This window comes from Eumetopias jubatus, unplaced genomic scaffold (genome assembly GCF_037043125.1).
Source record: "Eumetopias jubatus isolate StellerSeaLion01/CBP00866 unplaced genomic scaffold, mEumJub1_p1.0 scaffold_2, whole genome shotgun sequence".
Classification (NCBI taxonomy): domain Eukaryota; kingdom Metazoa; phylum Chordata; class Mammalia; order Carnivora; family Otariidae; genus Eumetopias; species Eumetopias jubatus.
The window spans coordinates 1,759,684-1,784,600 of record NW_028274808.1 but is presented as its reverse complement, the minus strand read 5'-3'; the positions used below and the strand labels follow the sequence as shown (position 1 = coordinate 1,784,600).

The 24,917-nt window shown below is 51.5% G+C and overlaps 1 protein-coding gene across 1 annotated transcript in view; it reads right to left on the bottom strand.

Moving 5' to 3' along the window:
- Positions 1-24,917, bottom strand: part of DLGAP2 (DLG associated protein 2) — a 166,107-nt gene that overhangs the window by 47,624 nt on the left and 93,566 nt on the right. The window contains exons 4-5 of the mRNA XM_028099726.2: positions 19,462-19,609; positions 11,900-12,119 (exon numbers count right to left, since the gene is read on the bottom strand). Of these exons, the coding sequence (XP_027955527.2) occupies positions 11,900-12,119; positions 19,462-19,609 (368 nt within the window). The remainder of the gene's footprint in view (positions 1-11,899; positions 12,120-19,461; positions 19,610-24,917) is intronic.

Here is a 24,917-nt window from a genome sequence, read left to right as displayed (position 1 = left end):
CCCAGGGTACGGGCAGCACACCAAACCTAGTCAATTATTAAAATAATATTATTATTGTGGGGGCGCCTGGGTGGCTCCGTCGTTAAGCGTCTGCCTTTGGCTCAGGTCATGGTCCCAGGGTCCTGGGATCGAGGCCCGCATCGGGCTCCCTGCTCCGCGGGAAGCCTGCTTCTCCCTCTACCTCCCCAGCTCCCGCTGCTTATGCTCTCGCGCTCAAATAAATAAAATCTTAAAAAAATTAAAATATACATTATGTTCTAAGGGGACAGACGTGATGGCCTGAAGACAGACTCCAAGCACAACTTCATTAATGTGTCTGAAAAGCACCACCATGCATATAAAACCCAGCCACGTTTCTGCCTAAATGTAGCCTGTGGTTTAATATTCCATTAGCACCAGGTGAGTGCAATTATAAAAAAAACAGAACAGAAGCACCAACATCTCTAAATGCCACACCTGCCTGCTAATGAATGTAAGGCTAGAAACAAGACCAACTTGGTTCTCAAAGGAAGAGGGGGAGCATTAGTAGGCATTTGGGGCTAGACGAAATGAGCCCCACTGGCACTCTGGCCCCATAGCGCGGCCTCTTTGGAGAGGCCCGGGCTCCTCATCGGCCCCAGGAAACGCGGCGCCAAACTCGCTCAGAAGCTAACCACGCACGGAACAAGCTCTCCTGCACTCAGTCAGGTATCTCCCCATGTTGCGGTCCTTGCAGGGAGAGGCCACACTCCTACTGGGGGCTGTGCCTGGATTCGCAGCCAATAGGGACAACAGAGCTCCCTGCTGGGGCAGCCGGAGGCCAGGACCCCACCTGCAGAGCGAGGCCTTGGCAGACCGTTTTCAGGAGGAACAGTGTCCCGCCCGCCACGTGTGGGGGCTCCTGCTGCCACCACCTGCTGGGGAAGCGTCCCAGCTGGGGCCTCCGAGTCTGCACCCAGGGCTCCACCGTCTGGGGAGGCACGGGAGGCCTGAGCGGTGGCCGTGGCCGGGGAGCTGGGTGCCCCGATCCAGGGCTGGAGCTGGGCTGGGAGCTGCCATTCTCATGGCACTGAGGCTTCTGACCCCTCGTGCCTTTTCTGGGACCAGTGACGTGGCCGCACTCATTTGGTTTGGCCTGAGGGACACGTCACAGGAGTGTAATGGGCTCCAAGAGTCTCAGTCGCATGCTCGTGTCCTGGGCTCCTCTAATGGGATCGGAAAAGGATGGGATTAGAGTGTTTGCAGGGTCTGCCGACCGCCCTATCACAGAACATGGACCTTGGGCTGAATGCTTGAGAAACTGAATGTCTTTCTTTGTTGGCACTGGTCGCCAAAGTACTCGCCATGTGATCCCAAAATTATGCTGAGTGCACACTGTCTTGTTCTGGATGCTGGACACGTGCATTTGAAGCACCTGGGTGAGTTCCAACACCTGCACTTGCCCCAGCATTTCTGACTCAGGGACTTGGCTCCATGCTCTGTCCTCCAAACCCAAGAAATGCAGATGTAGACCCTCTGAGTGTCTCTTGAAAAGCACACAGTACCTGCTCCTTGAGCGGCCCCACATGCCAAAGATATTCATCTTTTTTTAAGTACCATTTGCCAGAAGTTACGTTTTAGAAACCCTCTCACAGAGACAATTAAATTCCAGTCTGCAAGAAGGAACACGTGGGAGAGCCTCCTGCATCCTCACAATTAAGATCTAAGATCTAAGCTCATGCTGCAAATATTCAGAAAAGAACGTTGGCTCTTTTATGAATCATAGAACATTTTGTAAGAACTTAACATTATTCAAGAAGAGATTAAATGTTAACTAGCAAGTCTTGATAGAGAAGTTTTGAACATTATTTATCGATCTGCAGCCCCTAAATCTATTTCACGTTCTGTTCCCTCTCATTGTACGAAGCACCTCTTTGGTATTTTACAGGTGTTAGGCGTGATAGAGGTATTTGTGGATTGGATTCGGCTAGTGGTGTGTGATTGATCAAAATGGAAGCAAATGAATGACCTACGATAAACCAGTACACTGATCAAGAAAACACCAAGTTTCTATTGCAGAAGGAGACAGTTTAAAGAATCAGAAATGAAGCTTCCCCCATTGCATCTGTGGGGTCGACTCTCTGGAGCTCAGCGCACCTGCAGTTGCCTCCGCCAAGGATGAGCTTTCTATTGCTTCTGCTAATGAATCTTTTCCTTCTTATGTATCCTGCTCATACTCATGATAACATCAGATACGATCTGCCGTTTCACTGTTCCTTATCTCTTTCCTCCTTGGCATCCGAAAAATAACACATAGATCAACAGAGGGATAATAGGACCCGTGATCAATCCACCGGGATTTTCCAGCCCTTCTATTCATTTCTCATGTTTAGAAAGTGCAGCATCTTCATCGCTACATTAGGGTGAAATAAAGCCTGTTCAATGACATAAAGAGGAATGCTTTACACCTATGAATAATAGATGTTTTCTACATTCTACATAAGGATTTCCTTACCACGTGTTACTACCGCTTGTCACGTGGAAGTGTCAGCAGAGATACAAATCCCACAGTCCACATCCCTAAACCCCAAACCGGCTCACTGTGATTGAGAGAGAGAGTGTGCGTGTGTATGTGTAGCATTTCTGGTGTCTGAACGGTAGTTGAAAGATTAAGCTCCGAGCCATCAACCTCGTTCAACCCTTTCCTCCAAACTCAGGACCATGAACAGCCAAACTCATTCCGTGTAGTTGAATCCTCCTCCTGAAGATATATAATAAATAGCTGGCACTCACTGAAAGTCTGAGTTTCGAGTAGCTCTGGTATCTTCGCGAAGGCAGAAGGAAGGTAGTGGTGGAACTTTTTCTTCACTTACAGAAACATTTTTGAGATATGTGCGTTCCACTTTGGCCGTCTTGAATTTTAGAGAAAGGCAGTTTCCTTACCTGTACAGAGAATGAGAATTCAACTGTGAAGGGCTGCAGGCAATGATTCTGTCGGGCCACGGAGCGCCTCTTCTTGGAAGTGTGCACAGAGGCTGTCTGAGGACCGGGTTAGGGCACGGCCGCCGGCACCCGGGGAGACCGCCGCACCAGGTCCACAGCACAGGTACATCTTTGGGGTACTACTTGCACGTCTTTTTCCTGCTTTCCTTCCCATCGCAAGCCAGCTCTGGGTTGGCTTCTTGGAGGTTTCATTGGGGGGAAGCCAACTCCAAGGTAACCTTGGCTGGACCTTTGTGACAGCCCGAACTCGACAGGGAGAGTGCCCGGGGGTCCGGGTGGGGAGGGACGAGAGCGGAGCCTGCAGAGGACGGGGGTCTGTGGGCCTCTGGGAGCTGCAGTCCTGGCGAGGCTCCCGTAAGGCCAGGAGACTTGGGAGGCCCTGCAGAAGGGATGTGGAGATCTTGGGCAGCTGGTGTCAGGTTTCCTGTGGGGGTGCTGGTGTCACCAAGCCCTGGGCTCACCCCAAAATGACTCCTGGTATATCAGGCAGGAGGGTGAGGTGCTCAGAACTGGGGTGGAATTGATTTAAGAAAGTAAATTACTGTATTCTGTCTCACAGGTCCGTGTTGTAGACGGTGGGCTCAGGTGTCCCCTGGAACGTCTAAAGAGGGCAGTGGGGGCAAGTGAACTGGGACTGCCCACAGAGACAAATCGAAAAGAAGAAAAGCCCAACTGGATAGTAGCCAAGCACAGGGGGAGTTTAAATATTGAATTTAAAATATTAAGTCAGTGCAAACTGTTCATGTAAATGGATCTAAATATTTTATACACTGTAGATTCTCAAGTCAATTATTCATACGCCCAGCAAATATTTATGGAGCCCTGTACCGGGTCAGGGTAGATGAGGCGATCGGGGAACTTAATTCATCGGGAGTGGACCCCTGAGCACGAGCATGGTCGTGACCTTCGGTCAGTCCCGTGAAGTATATTAACTCTAGATAAATGATGGCCTATCACTGCGGGTTTGTGACTGTTTTGGGTGGGACGTCCCAGCCTGTCAGCCCCAGTCACGGGGTGTGTGGTTTCCAGCTGGTTTCTTTGGAGCTGCTGGGTTCAGACCGGTCAGGAAGCTGGAGATGCCTCTGTGACCAGCACCCCAGGAAGGATGGCCGCCATGATCATGCAAGCCCTGGGCTTCCTGATACCACATCCTTGCTGCCACACGGCTGGTGATCTGAGACCCGGGGACGAGGCACGTTCTGTGGGACCAGCAGTGTCGGGGGTGGGGAGAACCCATCCTGAGACCCCTTTGGAGACATACCATCACCTGCTGTTGAGTGTGTCCAGCCATGAGTAAAGCTAGTCCAGGGGTACAATCCCTGTGCATCCTACAAGCCCTTCCAGCCACAGGACATGCAAGGTGCTTCACGTGTGACGACCTCAAGCCCCTTCTAAGTGTGGACGCTGCTCTGGATGTTCCTGATCGCATGTCTGACCCTCCCAACAGGGGCCTGTCCTCAGGGCCCTCACATTTCAGTAGAGGAAGACACACACAGTAAAAATTAAAATAATTTCTGATATCAATTAACTAAGAGAAAACCCAATGGTGTCAATATTGAACACTGCACATACCTGACCTCGTGGCTAGAGGCAGAGAAATCTCACTATGAGGCCTGCTGGTGGGGAGCCTATGTTCCTAACCCTTTCCATGTGCTATGACCCCTCAGCAGTTTGGCGGAGCCTACAGCCTCCTCCTCAAAATAATGTTTTAACCACCAAAAATAAAATGCAGATGATTAAAGAACTTACATTGAACCACGGTTATCAGAATGTTAAACGTCTTTGTGACACAGATGTGAGTATTAACGTGGCAAACAATGAGATCTGACAGCGGGACTAATAACCACTGTTATTTCCAAGCCTGATGCACTTAAGGGATGTTTTGAAATAGCGTCAAGAACTGAGCGGCCGCCGCTGTCTTGAGTTCAATACTCGATGAAGTCGCAGACTCCGCCATCATGAACGCGCCCTGCTGCCTGCGTCCGTAACCGAAGGACTTCTTACAGTCAGAAGTTAGTAAAAATACTCACTGTGTGACACATCGGCATTCATGCTGCCCCGACTCTTGACTATGTTAGGGACCCCTGGACTCCAGGTGGGGACCTCAGCTCCAGAGCAGGTGACCTCTGCCGAGAGAGTGTCTGCTCTCCTCAGAACAGCTTCCTGCAGGGCGTGAGTTGCGGACACTCCTGGGAGAGCATGGACGCCTTGACCCAGAGCCGCACACTCCAACCCCGCAGACTTCCGTGGCCCTGACAGCTCACGCTGGGATGAGCCCAGCCCGCGGGCCGTGTGACTGCTGAGTCTCGGGTCCCCCGCAGCTACCGCTCACCGCTGCGCTGCCTCTGAAGTCTGACATGTCCCTCCCCTCTCTGTGGGCTTTTCCAGCACTCACGGTGCTGCTGCTGCACTAAAACAGAGTTTCCAGACTTTCGTCTGCCTTCCAGCTCCTTTCACTTCGACAGGCCTGATGGACCCGTCCCCCACCACGGCATGTGGTCCTGGTGGCCGGGACCCGATCTCAGGCCCTGGTGGGGGCAGTCAGGCTGGATTTCCCTTTCTGAGGTCCACAGCCTAGGGGAGGGTGTGGGCTCTGGGAGGTAAGAAGTTTGCTGCCTGGGGCTGAGGCTTGGCCACGTTTCCCCACGGGGAAGTTACCAGGCAGCAAAATGCTGATTTCCCAATTTGATGAGTCAGGCAGGACGAATTCTCTCCTACCAATGGGAGGGTCAGCTTTCTGTTCTATTCAGCCCCTCGACTGGTTGGACATGGCCCAGCCAGGTGAGGGAGCGCATTCTGCTCTCTCTGTCCCACTGATTCAAATGTTCACTCAGCAGAAAGAAACCAAACCCTTGCAGAAACATCCAGGAGAGTGTTTGACTAAATATCTGGCCCAGTCAGGCTGACCCATGAAGTCAACCATCCCAGGGGAGATTTTCCAACATTCCTCAGAATGACAGTGCTTTCCTCCTCCACCGTGCAGCCACTCGCAACACCACAGGAAGGATGTGCGGGTAGCAAGAATTCTGATTCCCTTCCACTCACGTGCCATGCTTCACAGGATAATTTTCTTAAAAGGCTAATTCTGCAGAATCTAGAAATTCCTAACTGGAAACCATTTTTGTATAAGTCCAAAATTGTTTTAAGTTGTCTCAAGTGCTTCTTGGAACCCAGAAGCAAAGAACGAAAATCTGAAGTTACAACAGTAACAAACGATAATTTTTAACTGCATTTTAAAGATGGTGTATGTGAAATGATTAAGTCTAGATAACGAATAAACTGAAATGTATACACAGGATTTTATGGTCACATTCCTCTCGTTTCCAATGTGAGTTTTTTTTTAAGATTTTCATTTATTTATTTGAAAGAGAAAGAGAGAGAACAAGTGGGAGCAGGGGCAGAGGGGGAGGGAGACGCAGGCCCCCCGCGGAGCAGGGGCAGAGGGGGAGGGAGACGCAGGCCCCCCGCGGAGCAGGGGCAGAGGGGGAGGGAGACGCAGGCCCCCCGCGGAGCAGGGGCAGAGGGGGAGGGAGACGCAGGCTCCCGCGGAGCAGGGCGCCCGATGCGGGGCTCCATCCCAGGACCCCGGGACCATGGCCTGGGCTGAGGACAGATGCTTCACCGACTGAGCCACCCACCTGCCTCAGGACTAATGAATTTATGTTGGCACCTAAACTGATTAGAAGAAGAAGGAATCACAAAAGTCTTCCTGGAAGAAATGATTTCTGAGTTGCATCTCAAGGCATAACCAGGAATCACATACAGAAACCCAGAGAAGCGGGTTCTGGGCTGGGCAGGGCACATGCAAACGCAGTGAGAGGGTGTCAGGGGACTGGGCACCAACGGGGGCTCTCAAGGCAGCTGGGAGGCCAGCCTGGGTCAGGTCATCCAGGGTTGTCATCCCTGCAGGGATGGAACCTTTGCTCCCTGCTAACAGGAAACCAGGAGAGGCTGCCAGGAGGGCATGCTGGGGCTAGGCTATATTTTTTATCATATTTAACTCCATCCTATGTATTTGGGGGGCTATATTTTTAGAAAGAACATCAGAGGAGTGTGGAGCGTGGGGTGGAGAGAGGGTGGGAAGTGCCGTGGGGGGCCCGTCAGAAGGCTGAGCAGAGGTCCAGGGGGCATGCCACTGGTGTGCAGTGGGCAAGCCGTGGAGGGCGTGGGCTGGTCGCCGGGGCGTGGGAGGCGGTGTCCACGGTTGGGGGACCTCTGTGGTACCTCGAGTTCTGCTTGACTGATTCACTGATTTGTTTACTCACTGGTTATTTAGATCACAGGGGGCTAAGTGACCAGCGACAATCGCTAGCTGTTCCCACGAAGACAGGACAGGAATTTCCTGTGTGGATCTCTGACCCAAAAGCCATGCACCTGCATCCTCTAGTCATGCCCGTATCTCAGGTAGGAGATGGAGGGATAGGGTCAGCCGCAGACAGCTGTAAAGTGTAAGAATCCTGGACTGTGAGCCTGGGGTATGTGGTCTCGTCTTTGTCCTACCAGGACTCAGCCCCTTGACGAGTTCGGTGATGGAGCAGACACGGAGCCCACGACTGCGGGTCACTCTGCAGTCCCACCCCACGAAAGCGCATGGGGGCATGTTTCTGAGGGACGGGCAGGGATCACTGGAACGCAGGTGCCTTTGGAGGAGAGAGCATGTGGCAGTCTTGGGGCTCGTCCATGGCCTGCCCGGTAAATGTAGGTCCCCTCCTCCGTGTTCAGGTAACTGCACAGTTTCGCTCCCTGGTCCTGAGGGCTGAGGCTGTCTTTTGCTTGTTTACCTGGAAGGTCGAGGGCACATGTGGATAAAGTAATAGATGATTCTCTGATTGTCGTCCAAGGAAATCAGGCAATTCCTATCACACAGACAACACCCCAACTTTTCGATGTCCAGCCTGTGTATTTTGACTTCTTCTGAAACTCAAGTCCACACGCAAAGCAGAAGCCCCATGTAAGACTCTGCAGAGACACCGTGTGACCTCCAAAGGCCTTAGTGACCGCCTCAGTCAGCCTGGTAAAGGGGGCGAACGTCCTTGTGGTTGGCACTTGCTCCTAAACTTCAGATGCCACAGATTTCTGTGGCCACACGGTCAGAGACGTGCCTTTGGCAGGAAGTCTGATCCTGGGGGGAGTGGGGAGGAGAGAGCCTCCACGTCACCTCGCCACAGCTGAGGGCTTCTCACGAGCCCCCTGTCCAGCAGCCCCGTCAGGGTTTGGTTTCCCGTCAGCTGGAGGAGTTTGGGTTCACAACAAGGATTAGCTTCACGTGCCCAGCAGGGCGATGGGTTCCCCAGGCTTCTGTCTGACCGAGAGGACATCGATATCTACTCCAGCCTCGGTGTCCGAGAAGACCTCATCCACCCAACCCTTCCCCCAGGCCCTCAGCCAGTATTTACTATGATATTTGCAGGATTTACTGTCACTACATAACGATCCTCTGACGGTAGACAGAAGAATGCCCACAGCCCCAGATGTGCACGTTCTCATCTCTGGGCCCTGTGTCACCTTCCCTGGCGGAAGGCACTTTGCAAGTGTGATTAGGTTCAGGATCCAGACACGGGAGCCATCCCGGGGTTGAGTGGGGGCCCGATGTCATCCCGAAGTCAGAGAAAGGGGCGCGGGGACGGAAGCGGACCGAGTCGTGGCAGGGGGCTGAGGAGGGCAGTCGAACTCTAGAGGCCCGAGGCACTCCTGGAAACTGGAATTATGATGTACCCCCGAGGGACAAGTTACTATTGAACTATAAACAATCAAATAAAAATAAATTTATGGTTGTTTCCACTGTCATGCTTTGCATGGATTTTCCCTTTGTTTTAATGACTTCTAGAATCAGTTGTGACATTTGTTGAAAAAACTTTTGACCCAAAGAAAAATCATTATAATCTAATTTTATAGTATTTTCCTCCACAGTATCAATAACATTCTCTCCCTAGAAAGATCGGGTGAAATGCATATTTAGACAAGTAAATCTCTCTGATAAATCATTTCACAGACGAGAAAGAACCCATGTGTGAAATGAAAGTTAGAGGTTTTTAAAACCACTTCATTTAAGGAGAGGACACTAATCAATATGCAGTGTTTTTCATAATGAAAGACACAGTGTAGGGCAAATGTCTGTGGCTGGTGGTCGCCCTGCTGAGCGTGTGTGCAAGCCCCATGTGAGTTCCCCGGAGAGCTGAGCAGAAGACGGTTCCCGGCCGTATCTCCACGTGCCCTTCAGGGTCAAACGCAGCTGACCTCCAGTCCCCCCCAAACAAGCAACACACACTGGCGCCATCAATTTGTTGGTGTTTAAAACAGAATGCCTACCATGTATTTTAGCATTCTTAATAGACTTTCATGCCTCTATTGGATATTTCATTATTACTAGATGCATATTAAAATTACATGTTTGCATTTGTTCAAGGGGCAACAACCTAATTACACCAACTTCTACTTTTCAAGCATGCAAAAAGGAACATATTTAAATAAATCTTAGGCTTCCAAATAATCGCTGTGAATAAATTTGAAAATAGTTTTTTTTTGGAATTATTTTCAAGAGATAGTTGTAGAACCATTAAAGAAAATCAATTTGTCAAAATAATCTCTCTTCACACAAACCCAACCACAGGGGAGAGCTATTAGAAGTTAACGTTGGTATAGGATCTTCTAAATATGTTAATACAGAAATATTGACGTCCCATTCTGCCTCACTGACAGGAAGCCCCGAGTCAAATTGGAAGGTCAGTGGGCATTTACATCCTGTGTAGTTGGATAGTTCCTCCCCCCTACATTTGTTTTTCTGTGTTTTTCCAGATAGGGACTTTTCATTTCTTAGCTATTTTTTTCAATCTGATTAAATGGACAATTGTTGCATACCCTCTCAATTCTACGGAGGAGAGAAAGATGATAAATACATGCAATGCTTGCGGTAAAGCAGAAAATGGAATGAGTGAGTCCTCTGCACTCCCCTTTCTTCAAAGTGGTATTTTGTGCTAGAAATCTCCCCTAGCGGTTTTTGTTTCTTCTCTTAACCCAATGCTCAGACCCTTCCCTGACCCTGGCATGCCCCACATGCCCTCAGCCTTGGGGGCAACGTTGACTCTGTAACTGGGCCCAGATCCAGGAGAAACACTGAATAAAAGCATGTTTTGTGATTTATCAGGTGCATACATTTTGGGAACACAACAATGTACTTGGGAAAATGACATGTACATAAATTAGAATTTTAGTCTGAGTTCGGCACTGGTTCTCGCATTATCTCTATGAAAACAGTTTTATTTTTATTTTCCCCATAATGACAGCTCTAAACATAATAAAGTCATTTTCTACCAGGTAATTATTATTTCAAGGCATTTCTGAAGACCATGAAAGTGCTTAATTGTCACTTGCTCATAAGAGACATTCGACAAATATTGGTGAAGCTATCAGCAAAGATCTCTAAAAGTGTGTTTTTTAAGGCGCAACGGTTGTAAAGCTCACTACTTCCCTAAGTTTGTAATTCGGTCATTTTCCACGAAGGGCAGAGCGGGAGAGGTGGTCCCTGACTTCGCCGAGGGGAGTCAGGGACTTCCTGAGATCTGGGACGCGTACGACGAGGGCCAGAGGCTCAGCTCCGCCCACAAAGTCCACCATATTGCACCTCGGCAACAGGCACAGCCCTGCTGAGGTCCGTGCAGCCTGTCCGTGGCGCTGCCCCCGCATTACCGCGGAGCCGTGCTGTGGGAACACAGCAGCCATGGCCCAGTCCACTTCTTCTGGACACCCCGAGGCTTCGTGGTCAAGTCGTGTCAACAACCCCCCACGTGGGTGCCACGGAGCCACACAAAAAGATCGCCGAGGACCCACACGCCCTCCGAAAACTAATCCCTAGGCTTACTGGAGAAAGCATTCACAGCTACCGCTTCTTCTGAACACCGAGAGCCAGGAAGTTAACAAGCCCGCGATCTTGCAGGGCTGGAGTCATGGAACGAGGCCTGAACACAGTTCATCCTCTCCCGTCTCCAGGCTCTCCCACCACATGCTCTCCGCCCGAAGTGCCCGACAGCAGGCTTCCGGCTGCCGATGGGGCGGAGAGACCCCCTTCCTGCGCTCCCCGCCCCGCCCCCACTCCGGTGCCACGCTTGTTCACCCGACAACATCCTCGCTCTTTTCTCGGACGGGGTCCCTTCCTTGCCCCGATGTGCCGGCAGCTTCCCCATCTGCCAGGATTCAGAGGACCTCGCTCCTCAACGCGGCTGCTCTCTGAGTTTCTCGGCTTGGCCTTTGTACAGGGAACGGAGAGCGTTATTTATGGCTTTTGCTATGTTTCATGGCTTCTCCAGGCCGTGCATATTCATTGTGTTACATAAACAGCAATAGAGCAGTGAGCTCTCCCACACTGATACTTGGTTTAGGTGGTAAATTTTCAAAGGGGTGGATATGGTTTTCCATAAGAATGCAAGCAAACTGCGACATTGAATCCGCAGAGCCCAAGGATGATTAGTGAATCTACAAGAAGGATGGATTTGCTCAGAGCAATGAATCATGTTTACGGACCTGCCAGCAAGCAGCAGACGCTCATACTGGACACAGCGAGGAGGGAGCCCGGGAGTCAGGGCACAAGGCTCAGGTTTGACCGCGATCTAGTGAACTTCGGTATTTAAAGCACAATCACTGTCCAAATGTCCGCGCTTAAACTTGTTTCCTCTAGAAAACTTTACAGAAGTTATACTTGATTCTTTTCAAGAATCTTGATACTAAGAGATCGCATCCTAAGAAAAAGAAAGATTAGCTATAAAAGAAATGTTTCAAAACCCTGCTGCAAATATGACAATGTGCCAAGTGCAATTTGGCAAATGTACCAAATGTTTGGAGAATGTATTTCACCTGCGATGAAGGAGCGTGCGCTCCTCTGGGAGGAGGACCCTGCGCTCGCCTGTGGGTTCCTCGCTAGGAAGGTCAGAAAGGGCTCCTTTACCTGCTGTGGATCGGATGGTTGAGGTGGTGTTGGAGGGCATCATGACCGGAATACATTCATCATCCTGGGAGTAGCCGGCTTGGATGGCTCTAAGGTAACTGTGGCTCCTCGTTCGGAAGCATCCGGGGAGGTCCAGAGCGTCCATGGCCTGGGATTCAACTTCACTAAAGACGGACTCACACACCGACTCGAACTGCCCGTTCATCTCCGCCTCGCTCATCTGGAACAACAATGCACACAGTCGGTGGTGAGACCCGGCCAGGGCGACCGCGGCCATGTCCCCAAAGAACAAGCGAGAACAAAATTCAGCCCCACCCTCACACACAGTCTGTCTTTCCAGCGGCGTTCATGTGAGATCGGCCTTGGGGATTGGTTAGGCTTGGGGAAGGTCTTCCCGGGTTATTTCTTACCAAACACTAAGAAAAATCAATTCCAAGATGCTCCTGAAATTCTGTGGAGCCCACAGAAAGCCTGACAGGATGGTGGCCGTGACCACAAGGTTTAGTAGACACCATGTGCGGACGAGCTGAGTGTTCAGACACCAGTCCCTGCTCTGGGTGTTCCCAGTGCCTCTGTTACCTTTCCAGGCTGCTTACAGCGGCTGGGTCGAGATGTGGAGGCCACACACACGAACACACGTTCAGTCTGCTTCTGTGTGTCGTCATGGAAACCCACCACACATCTGGCCGGTGGGGTTTCTGTCCATGTCGACAGGCTGCACCCCGTACATCCCAGTTCTAGGGCCGTCCCGCCCGGGACAGGAGCAGACTCGCCTCCTTTGATCATTTAGCAGGGAAAGGAACTACTCACAAGCCTGCAATTTAATTTCCAGGTATAGAGTCACCCTGGGAACCTGCAAGTTCCAAATGCATTAAAATAAATCTCAAGGCTTCAGGCAGGAGCGGGATCACGAGCACACATGGGCCCGACCGTCGGGTTGGCTGGAGGGCCTTTTGTGGGGTCAGCGACACTGGCCGGGGACACACTTTACCTGAGGCTTCCAGGGGGTGATACGCATGCATTTCCCATGAGCTGAATCTAGAGGTTTTAAATGGGAATCCAGGGAAGTGAAATGCAGTACTAAAGCCCCATTGGAGAGAACGGGGTTGGAGGAGAGACGAGAATTTTAGGAATGAGAAGTTGAAACTGCTCAGCCTCTCACCGGCCTGAGGACCGGAGGCTCACGGGGTAGTGGGCAGAGGTCCATGGCTCTCCGGCGGGGGGGCGGGGTTCATGTGTTAGGCTGCATGCGACGTTGATGAAGGAGCCCTGCCCTGCTACTCCCACAGGTTGGGTATGCCCCTTGGTGAACCCTGTGTGGGTTAACAGGTGCGCATATATGGGACACTTGCTGGAGAAGCTGATGGGCAAGGGCCAAGGCTCACGCGAGGCTGTGAGGGTGAGCACAGGCTCCGCGTGGAGGAAGGAGGCGTAGGGTGGAGGGAGCAGCTCCTGTGGTCTCCACCGTTCCTCTAGATCATCCCCAGTCCCAGCCCTCCGGCCCTGGGCTTTGGGAGGAGCCCAGGCAGACCCTGAGAAAACTGTCCCAGTTGCCGGGTGGCATCTCCCATGAAGCCCACCCCACTGCAATGGAGCCCGGCCAGCATCTCGTCCCTGTCACATTCCTACACCGGCCGCATCCACATCCAAATGTGTCACCCATAGCTTCCTGCACACCCTGGGTGACGCTGACTGACAGTTACAAACAAGTGTGGTTTGAAACACCAGATTTGCCATTTTCCTCTGACCGTTCACAGAGAAAAAGCAGGTGAAAGAATCCGATCTCCCCTCTGACAGGAAAACAAACATGATTTTTCCTTAAGTCTCTAATTGCAGACCTGAATGCGGCCTTCTCTGGCGTCACCCGGAGTTCTGGACACGCTAGAATAATGGCTCCTTTCACTCGGCAAATCTGAGTGCGCCGATGCCAGCCTCTGGTGGTAGAGACGCTGGAGGACCGTGCCCAGGGCCACAAAGACCCTCAGCGTAAGGGGGAGAATCTCTGGGTAGTGCTGGCCGAAAGGACCAGAGGGAAATTACGGATGAGAGGGTCTGTCTGAATGGCTCACGGGTTCCTGAAGTTGGAGAGGGACGGACAACCCACGGCACTCCCACCAGGACAGCCCCAGCTCCCCAGAGAGTGGAGCACATCACAAGCACGCATGCTGGTCTGAAACACTGCATTTTCGATGACAAACTTCTTTCGCTCCAAGTATTCCCTCATGGGGAATTCTATCAAAAATCCTCAGATCATTTCATGTCATTTATGTCAAAGATCCATGTTAGGTAGCCTGAAAAGGCCAAAATCTGAGTGATGTGGTTTGCATCTGGTTGCAGGATTTAGTGAAAATCCTTGCTCAAACCCACCATGGGTGCAGGAACTCGCTCCTGAAGGAGAAAACCATTCCACAAGCAAAAGACTAAAATTTCAGTAAGGACACTTGGCTGGCACACACAGCTACACAAACACATCGGTGAGGTTCGAGATGGGAACGTGCCTTGTTTCTCCCAAGCAAATAATAAGTAGTTGAGAAGAATCTCAAATTTTGGTCCAGAGAGGAACCGAAATGACCTGCTCTCTGGGAGCTGATGTGTTCACTGAGCCTGAAGGAGATTTGGAAACGCGGGTATAATTTTACAGGGGGAATCAAACCACTGCTCAGCCCCTGGAAATCTCAGGAGGATGTTAAGCCAATGGTGTCAAAGTTATGGCAACAATCAGTGTCCTCTGAAGCTCCCCCCGTCTTCTTTCATGAACCATAAACTCAGAAACATGGCTTGACTTGCTTCTGGAGAATGTGGGCACCAAGGAACCAAAGTCAGGGAAATGGGGGGTGACAGGGTGATTGTCCTGCATGTGGCGGAGGTCGCGACAGATGGCGCTCCGGAGCAGGCATGGCGGGGCACGGCCACTGCGACCAGGGCCTGGCGTGCGGCCGGTGGGAATGGACACTGGTGTGGCCGCTGCGGAAGGAAGGTGGCGGGCCCTCCAGAAATGAAAAGAAGTACCCCAGGACCTGGCATGCCACGTCTGGGTATCGATCCCTATGAACAAAGCAGGGAGCAGAACCGCTATTTGCAGACCTGCGTTCACGGGGTGGACAATTACTCCACCCTGCCCAGGGAGGAGGGTCTGACACCTGCTCTGATGGAAGGGACCTGGAGGGCAGGGTGCTGAGGGAAAGAAGCCAGCCAGATAAGGAAAGACACTGTGCGGTTCTACTCGTGTGAGGTCCCTGGAGGAGGCACTTCCGCAGAGACGCCGAGACGGTGGCGCCCGGGGCTGGGGGCAGGGGGCTCGTGTTCCATGGGGACAGAGCTGGAGTTCTGCCAGAGTTCTGGGGACACATGGCGGGGGGGGGACGCCCGCACAGCACCACTGATCTACGCACTTAAAAACGGTTAAGACGGAAAATTTTGTTATGGATATTTTACCACAATTTTTTTAGAACAGATGCCTGATAGAAGGAGGCTATGACCATGCCTGAACGGCTTTTTAAACAGAAAGAGAGAAGGAGAAAGAGACAGCGGGCCCGGTCAGAAGCTATGGGAAGGCAAACGTCTTTCCTCAGCCAGGACGCAGAGGGCCCCACCGTCCATGCAGCTCCAGACCCCCAGCACCATACCACCGGCTCCAGGGAACGGGGCGGGTTTTCAGAATTATCCCAACCGTGGATGAATGGAAACAAAGTAAATGCAGAGACTCAGCTCCGGTGACCTCGGGAGGCTGGGCTGGCTGAGCTGGGAGCTGTCCCAAGCACGAGAACACAGGGACACAGAGATTCCCCTAATGGTGGGGGTGCCTGTGCACTACAGCAGCTCGGCCACGCCTCCCCAGTGGCCCCAGGTGTGCGCCTTCTGTCCAGGCCTCCATGTCCCTCCCACGGAGAGGAGCCAGGGGGAGGTCTGGGGACCCAGCCCTGCCGGCCTCTTCACGCCCTGGGACACAGTAAGGCTGTGTCCCCGCAGCTTGCCCGGAGAAGGCTGGGGCGCATAAGGAGTGTCTGACCCCAGCAACACCCGTACGTGTAGGCAGCTTGCGTCTGCGTGGCTCTGTGACCCCTCTGGGGTGGGACACTGGCCCTCCACACGTGGGGTGTGGGAATGTGACAAGGTGACACAGGGAAGAAGGCTGCTCAGTGTGGTGGGGACGGGCGGGTGGCTGGGGTGCTCATCCCTGTGGGTGACTATGGGTGACAGGCACAGACATGAATCTGCTCCACTCCTGCCGTCAGATGGGCAATCGTCTGCAGACCCGGTTCCTCCCTTGCTGCTGGGCGTCCTGCTGGGAAGGAGCTCCAGGGCACTTGGCTGAGGGCGGGTCTGCCAGGAACCCACAGTGGTCACGCCCTGCTGGGTGGCCCTGGGTGACAGTAACTGGCAGAGCCCATCACAGGGATGGGGACACACAGGCCACACCACTGTCACACCATTATTTATCGAATGATGGAAGATTAGATGGTCTTACAGTCTTGCTCTAAGTGCCTCTCCAGGTATGAAAAACGTGGGAATTCTTCCATCTACGGAATAGACTTAGCTAGACAGACATTAACGCAGAGCACTGAAGTGTGTGTGTGTGGGGGGGCAGTGCAACCCAGAACAAAGTCCACTGTGTTCTCTGAAACGGTAGGGAACACTATTCTGGGAGTTAGAGCACCGTTCGGGGTCCTGTCAGATGAACCGGCAAGCTGGTGCATCCCAGAGAGCTCAGGGAAGGTCAGCAACAAAGGAGATGCCCAGAGAGCTCAGACACATGGGCTGAATGCACCAAGGCCGTCTCCATGCCACGTCCACGGTCCCGCACAAGCAACATCAATGCGCTTTTCTAGCATTTTCCAGGAGATTCCTCCAGGGAAGAAACTGTATGGTTAAAGATAAATCCCACCACTCAGGCTGGTCACTGGGAAGGTGTAACGTGCCGTGCACCGTGCACCATTGCAGTCCTAGACGCTCCCTGCTGGCATTCCCACGGCATCAGCCCACACACTGCACACACCCACGTGACTCGTCCCAGGTTCATGAGCTCAGAGAGTCCAGACCTGAGTCCAGCGACTCAAGTTCAAACCACAACACGGCTTACAGACAAGCCAGTTTCACAAGCACTCGGTTACACTTTTCATTTCACTGAACATTGAGTATTAAAGAGTGAACTCCCAACAGCTTTAGCTACAAATTCAAGTATCTCAGGGACACTGAGGGGTTCCCAGGGGCATCACCCCAAATGCACTGTGCCCCATTACTGGAAACTGCATCCTTCTCCTCCTCGGATTGGTGGATCACACCGGCCAGGGTTTGATATGGGATTACTACACATTTGTTTCCAGGGGTGAAACGGCCCCATCCACTGTCAGGATACCAGGGTTATTTTAAGTAACAATTTTTTTTTCAGAATTAAAAATTGAGTTTGATGTGAAGTCCTATCATAGAACTTAGCAATCGGAATGGCTTAGAATCCCAAATGTCAAAGTCATCAAAATAAGTAAAACCCCCAAACATCCAGCTTGTGTGCTATTGCTCTTATTTACAATGACGGATCTTTTCAGATAGAAAAAGGTGCGGGGACATGTTATTTTTACTGACGTATTTTTGGAAATCCCAGCTTGGGTTCACTAAAATCATGGTGTAGAGGGTAGTGCATGGCTTATGTTTCTGCAACTAGGGAAGCTGGTGGCTTTCACGAGAGCATCTGGAGAGGTGTGCTGTGCATTCAGGGGAACCTGTTTGTTGAGCGCAAATGAGAACAAATGGAAAGCAGACTCAGACGCACAAACACAGAGGACAAACTGTCGGTTTCCAGGAGACGGATGAGGGCACGGGCGAAATGGGAGAGGGGAGGGGGAGGTGCAGGCTTCTGGTAATGGAATGAACGAGTCAGGGGAATGGAAGGCGCAGGAAGGTCCGTTACATTGTAACAGCGGGAACCGCTGATGGAACGGCACAGATGCAGTACACCGGGGTGAGCATGACGCATAACGGGGTCCAATCGCTGCTGTGCGCCTGGATCTAAGGCAACATCGGGGGTCAACTCAACTCAAATAAAGAAAGAGAAAGAAAGCAAAGCCTGCAGGAGTCACCCCGTCTGCGGTGAAATCACCTTGCACTCTGCTGCAGACCCTGACGGGGCCACGTCTGACTCTAAAGTTGTATTTTGGCAAAGGAGGTGTTGTAACCGGAAGGGAAGCTGGCATCTCAGGAGAAGCCTGCCGTGAAGGTTCTTCTCCTGGAGGCGGGGGAGCGAGGCTGAGGGCGTCTCTGCACGCACTCTGTTCAGTTAGTAATTCCTAACGTCATCTTGGAGTTTATGCTGAAACGGGATGTTTCCCCGATTAATTAGATAATAATAGTAATCTAGTTGCGGGCCATCTATAGTTTTGCTATTGCTGTTTTTATTATTATTTGCCGGGGTATTTGAAGTCGGGCCACAGCGTGAGCCGGTGCCCCGGTTTGCCCGGGGCTGAGGTCCAGTGCAGGACGGCCCCTCGTGAGCAGAGTCAGGAATAGTCCCTTCCTTGTCTTGCGGGGGAAAGAGTCCCTGCAATTCTCTTTGCTGTAGCTGGAAACCTAACCCTGTTTTTAAAGAAAAATAGCATCTGAGTTGATGAAAGAGGCCATGTCTTTCTTCAGTTGTGGAACAGGAAAAACCCAGATTGTTCAGTAGAAAAAGTCCAGAGTGCAACTTTCTGATGAGAAAAAACTGTAAAATGAACAGACTCTTGCTTTATAAGGCATTTTAAAGCCTGTGGCAAAACAGTCTTCAGCGTCTTTGAACCCCTGGCCAGCTACCCAAAGCTCATAGCATTAGCCTGTGACCAGGAGCGTTTTTCAGAATCATGTACTACCAGTACTATATTATTATTACTGTAGTAACAATAACGGCTGGCATTAACCGCGTACTGACTCTATGCCGCTCTCTACATAATGAGAGCCAACATTTATTAGCCACCTGCCCCGTGTGTGAATACAGCATTTGGTGGTTGGAAGCCCCAGCTACCACTCACTTAGCTCTGGCTACTCTTTGAACAGTTCTAAACAGGATGGGCAAGCCTGCTGAGCTCCCTGCCCTCGGCAGCGATGCCTCTGCGCCCGATGAAAACACCAAACACCACCGTTCACCCCGGGGCCACGGATCCCACCGGGGCTGCGAGAGAACCGAGAAATACGTCCTGTGCGCCTGGCAAACACAGCTCTGCACCCCGGATTGCTTTCAGCTCTTCTTACTGGACCGTCCGAGTTTCTACTGCTGTCAGAGCCCAGCTGTCACGGACCTGCCCTGGCCCTGTTTCCCTGGGGAAGCCTCCTGGGGAAAGGAAGACAGCCTGAGCTAAGACAGCAAGCAGGCTGAGATGTCAGCCCTGACTCAGAGGAGGCCAGTGTAAGGGGGATGTTGTCACAGGTGTGGTCGAGAACTCAGTGTTACAGGGTTCCCGGGTGTGCGTTCAGAGAGACGGTTCCAGGCAGGAACCTCACATCTGCTCACGGCCTTGCCCCCAGCAGCTGGTCACTGCGAGGACACGGCTTCAGAGATCTGACCCAAGGGAGAGGGGAGGGAAGGAATTCCCGACCTGGCTCACACAGCTGGCCTGACTCAGGGTGCTGACGGCTCTCATGTAGCTCTGGTTCCGGGAGCGGAATTTCGGGGAGTTGTAGCTGGCCGAGGGGTCCAGGCTGTGGCTGGCAGGCACGTCGCTTGCAGCTTGCAGGTAGCTCTGGCTAAAAGAGAAAAGAAACGAAGAGAAAAGGTGTTCTGTGAACATGCACGAAGGGGCAGAGCAGGTGAGGGTCATTTCAACCCGCGCCGAGAGGCCGTTGGAAAGTTTCCAGCTGACTGTGTGTCTTTTGGTGGACATCCTGGCCTTAGGTACACACTCTGCAGGTTCGGTTACAAATGCAGAGTCATCAGAAGTAACAGAGGATGCTATTTACAAAGCTGCTTTGAGACCTGTTTGTGGTGTTTCTAATGAAGTTAGGATCATTCCATGTTAACAAAAAGGTGCCAGAAAGCACCATAACTCACACAGCACAACAGTGGACGTGGCTCCTGAATTAGAGCCAAAAACCTGAGAATCTCATAAAAGTCATGTTAGCTTTTGGCAGCTTTACACACTCAGAAAAATAAAAGGAAAAACAAAAGGCTTGCCTTCAGCTGTAACTCATGCACAGTAGTTCAGGTCACGCACTGCAGATAGAAAGAGCAGGCTGGGAGGTCCACCCTGCCTCACCATCATGGCGGCCGTGTTCCTCCAAACTCCCTTAAAAACCAATGTTCTCTGATACTCCTTCAGGGTATGCTCTACCCTGAGGGCGTTTGGCAGGCAGAAAGTAGAACTTAGCTTAAACTTCTGGCCCACTGAATTCTCTGTTTCAAGTTCTGCGGACAATCTTTTGATAATAGAGTAAAAATTCATTTTATCTGATCAAAAGCGGGAGTTTTAAGACCGGATGTACTGAAGCTTCTCTCCTAGTTTGGATCGCAGTGGGAACACGGAATAGGATCAATGCATGGGCTTGGATGTAAAAATGTGTAGAAATACTCGGTTGCTAAGTCTGGCTCCACAGCCAGTTAAAGTTTGTTCCTTCCTTTTCAAAGTAACTTCCTGATGTAATTTGTTTTCTCTGTGATTTACTTCTTTCCATAAAAATGGGGTAGCAGAGAAACTTGGGCTTAACTCTAAGTTCTGATTAAGCAGAGCCCATTTATTACAGATTTAAAGTCAGTATTTAGAACCAGCTAAAATTAATAATACTTATTTTTACATATTAGTAGAATACAATTTATATTGTAAATTATTATTATGGCAATTTTTGTTTTAAAACCAGATGTGTAACACATTCCAGCTCCCCTCACTCAAAACAGAACAAAACGAAAAGAGGAAGAAATTAGCTGTCACACAGCTGGTTCTAGTTTTGGCACCTAACGGGGAGTGGTGGATCTGCCTGGACTCCTGGTGTGATCCCAGGCTGGGGATCTGTATCCGCACGCGCCTGGCCTGACTGCCAGTGAGACAGGTGAGCAAACCCCCAGGCGCGGCCACCTGTCGTGCATGCGGCAGGAAGTGGCCGGAGTCGACGGGAGCAGCACGACGCAGCTGGCCTCCCCCCGCCAGTGTCTGTGTGTGATTAGTCCAGCACCGTGTGCGGGAGCGGGAGCCCAGCAGCCTCTGGCAAAACCCCGGACTTAGGCTCTTGGCCTCACTTCTGACTTTGCAAAAATGCAAACTTTCTGCATCTCCCCACTCCTTCTGTTTCCTTGAAATGGCTCATTTCACACCTTGCATTTCTGCCGGTTGGTACCGATTTTCTTATTTCCTTGCAGTATGGTAGCTCTCCCTTCCAATACCACCACCTCATCATCTCAGGTGAAGGGTCTGAGAGCCCCTAAAGGAGACACCTGTGTCTGTCTCTGTCTCCACAGTTTCAGCTTGGTACCTGTGAGTGAGGAGATGTCCTCAAAATGAGCGTAGATGACCCTTTTGGTGGCTTTTGGATGGCACTCACACCTGAGTGAGCCTATGTCTGTGATTCTGTGTTTCAAACACGTTTTCTAACTCCCTGTGATCTCTTTCTTCCAAAGCTGGGCATGCCACTTACAGGACAGTTGCCACTGTAGAGAGCTAAACACATTTTTTTTCCTCTTAAACATTGACTCATGATGGTTAATGTTTGCTACAACTATTGTGCTGGATGCCCCTGTAAGCATTCGACGTTGCCCAAATGGGACACTGAGTCACTCTGCAGACTCACGCAGAGTGTGGCAGGGCTAGACTGTGACGGCAGTCTGCTCCAGAATTCAGGCTTTTAGCCCCAAGATCACAGCTGCGGAGTCATAGAAGCAGAGCCCCAAAAGTAGGGTCCTTCATTACCATATATTTTAAATAGTTCAAAAACACACAACTTCAACCTCACTAGGCTTAATAGATTTTTTTTATTGTGACGGTTTAGCATTTTACAATCCCACTGTGTCCATATAAATCATATAAATGGAAAGCCAGCCATCCACATAAATCACACACCTGGAGGCTGAAAATCAGGACCTGAGACTGAGGAGCACAGGTGGGGTTAGAAGCCGGCGGCAGGTGCCTTCTGCATAGAACGCATACCCCAGGAGCCCTGGGACCCTCACTCCAGGACAGCCCCCCGTTCCTCTGCAGAAACCGTCCTAGGAAACCCATCTCATTCTGAAATCCCCTCGAAGCCCCTTGGCTATTCCCTCAAACGGATAGTTCCTACTTTGGGATCCTAGCTGCCAGGGGGAGAAATAGATTTTCATGTGCAGATTTGCCGTAGCTTAGAGAATACTAAAAGGAAACCACAAAAAAGTTTTTCAGAATAACACGAAGATACTTTTTCCAGTTTTTTCCTCTTCCAAATGGCGTGCACGCTGGGCGGTCCTGGGAGCGTGGAGGCCGGCGTTGAAGGCTGCCGGAGCGAGAAGCAAAGGAGCAGAGGAGGCTTCCTGGAGTCCCCGCGTCCTTGCTGCCGGCGGCTGCCATGGGGCTGTGGGCTGAATCCCAGGCTCACAAGCTCCTCCCTGATGTCAGACCCTGGGAGACAGACGGACAGAACCATGTACACACCTAAGCAGGCCCTGCCTTCAGCGATGGAGCTCCTGTAAGCAGACTCGAGAATCCAGACAAAATAACCCAGCCCTTTATCTCCGCCGCCTCCGAAGAGTGGTAAGCGTGCTGCAGGTTGCATGAAGGGGAAATCCGTACTCACCGTGTCCATTCCAAATTCAGAGGCGTCTCTCCACGTTGGTTCGGTGGGAAGGGTTAGGAGATGTGTCTGTTGTGTCTTCTGCTTGGGGCACAGGGTCCAGCCCGGAGCTCAATCGTGATTATTTCTTGTCTTCAGGGTAGTTTGTCTGAGGGGCAGGCTGCCGGAACAGGCCTAAGCCCCGAGGCCAGAGAGGGACACGGAGCATGGTCGCCGGTCACCCCAGGGGAGCCGAAGGGAGGGAGAGGAAGGGCCACCTGCAGACGGCCCGGAGCCAGCGAGGCGGGAGCAGCTCCAGACCGAGCCATCAGCAGTCACAGACACCACGGGGAAATGGTTTTGGTGGATTCGGGGCAGAAACCAGATCGCAGTAAAGGCGACACAATGATAGCGTAAGTGACCATTCTGAACAATTTGTCAAGTTTGTCCACGAAGAGGAGAGCCCAGGGGCAATTTGAGAAAAGTCTTGAGTTTGGGGCATGAGTCAGTGTATTTTTAGAAAGTGAGAGGATCTCTGGGAAAGAGACCCCAGGGGGTGGCGCGAACAGGCCCCTGTGTGGACACAGCGCTGCATGCACACTGGGCCCCGCGTCGGGTGATGGAGTCCCACAGCGCACACAGAGGTTCATTCTGGGGGGCGCACGCATGGGGGGCCAGCCTGGGTTCGCACCCTGCCTGAGCCCGTGCGTTCTTGCAGACAGGTCTCTACTCTCAGTGAGCATCTGCCAAGTGCGGCTCCCGGTAACAGGACTTAACGTGTCGCGCTTACTGAATATTACTGAATATTGCACATGATAGGCTTGGAGTGGTGCCCGGCCCGTGAGGAGCACTTGGTCAATGGTAACAAACATCACATTTACTTGTCCTCAGAAGGCCTGGATGTGGGGAGGGGGATGCAGAGTAGTGGTTCTGGATTTTCTCCTCTGGCATTGGGTCGAGATGTCTCCTCTGGCGGGGAGCTGACAGGGGAGGGGGTCGCCCAGATGGGGACCCATTTTCCCATGTGAGGCTTTGTCTCAAAGAAACATTTCAACCATTTAAAAATTTTTGAAGAGAACAAAAAAGAGATTTTCCCCCTAAAACAGAAATCCCACAACAGGACAATAAATACCCAGTCCATTTTTATTCATGGCCACAACGCTGGTGTAGGTAGGATGCCCAGGTCTCCAGTGCACAGCTCAGTCCGCTCTGCGTGCATGCTGTAACCCCACAATGTCGTGGGGACGGTGCTGTCCTCCGTCCTAACCGCGGTGGTGGTGATGCGCATCTCACTGGAGCTTCGCTTTTCGTTCCCTCTGTGCATCTTCTTTTGTGACATGACTTTTCAACTGTCCCATTGTAAAAATTGGGTTATTTGGCTTCATATTTTTGTTCTGTGGGACTTCTCTGTATATTCTGTGTGCAGATCCTTTGTCAGATAGGAGCATTTTCCTTCGGTCTGTGGCTTGCCTTCTCCTGTTCTTACTGGTGTCTTTGGACAAGCGGAAGTCTCACGTGTGATGCTGAGAGTTGTTCTCCGCTGCGCTGACGTATTCTCTTTGAGTGGTTCTTATCCTGGGAGCTCTCACCTCCTAAGGGACACCCAGCCATGTCTGGGGACAGTTTCAGTTGCCACACTTGGGGGAGGGGCATCTAATGGTAGAAGTTGGAGATGCTGCTGAAAAACACCCTCAGTGCACAGGGGGTCTCCCAAAAGGAAAGAGCCTCCTGGCCCCAAATATCAGTAATGCTGAGACTGAGAAACCCTGGTCTAGTCTTACACTAAAATCACACTGTCTTACAAGCAGATTCCCCCCCCCCCCCGCCAACAGTAGCCTAATGCATAGTCCCTTCAAGTGCGCACTGAACATTCACTATAATACACTAGACTGGGCCATAAAATGGAACTTAACAAATGTTGAACGAAGAGAAATCACACCGAGTATGTTGTTGGACCGTAATGACATTAACCTAGAAATCAATTAACAGAACAGTTTCTGGAAAATCCCCAAGTACTTGGAGGTTAAACAAGAGTCTTCCAAATAACTTGTGATTCCGAGAGGAAGTGTTTGAATGGAGATGAAAGACACCTTGCTCAGGGGGAGGGTGGGGAGGCTGGGAAGACCCTGTCCTGCGGGGTCATCGTCAGGGACAGCGGGACGAATTCATGCTTAGCCTCACAGAGGCGCAAAGATCATTTCAGACACGTGTGTACCCACTCTGCCTGCTCAGATACCAAAAACCGTTCCCCTAAAAGGAGATGGGGATCCCCAAAGACATGCTGGGTTCCGGGGCTGGGACTTGGAAAAAGCATCAGAGAGTGTGA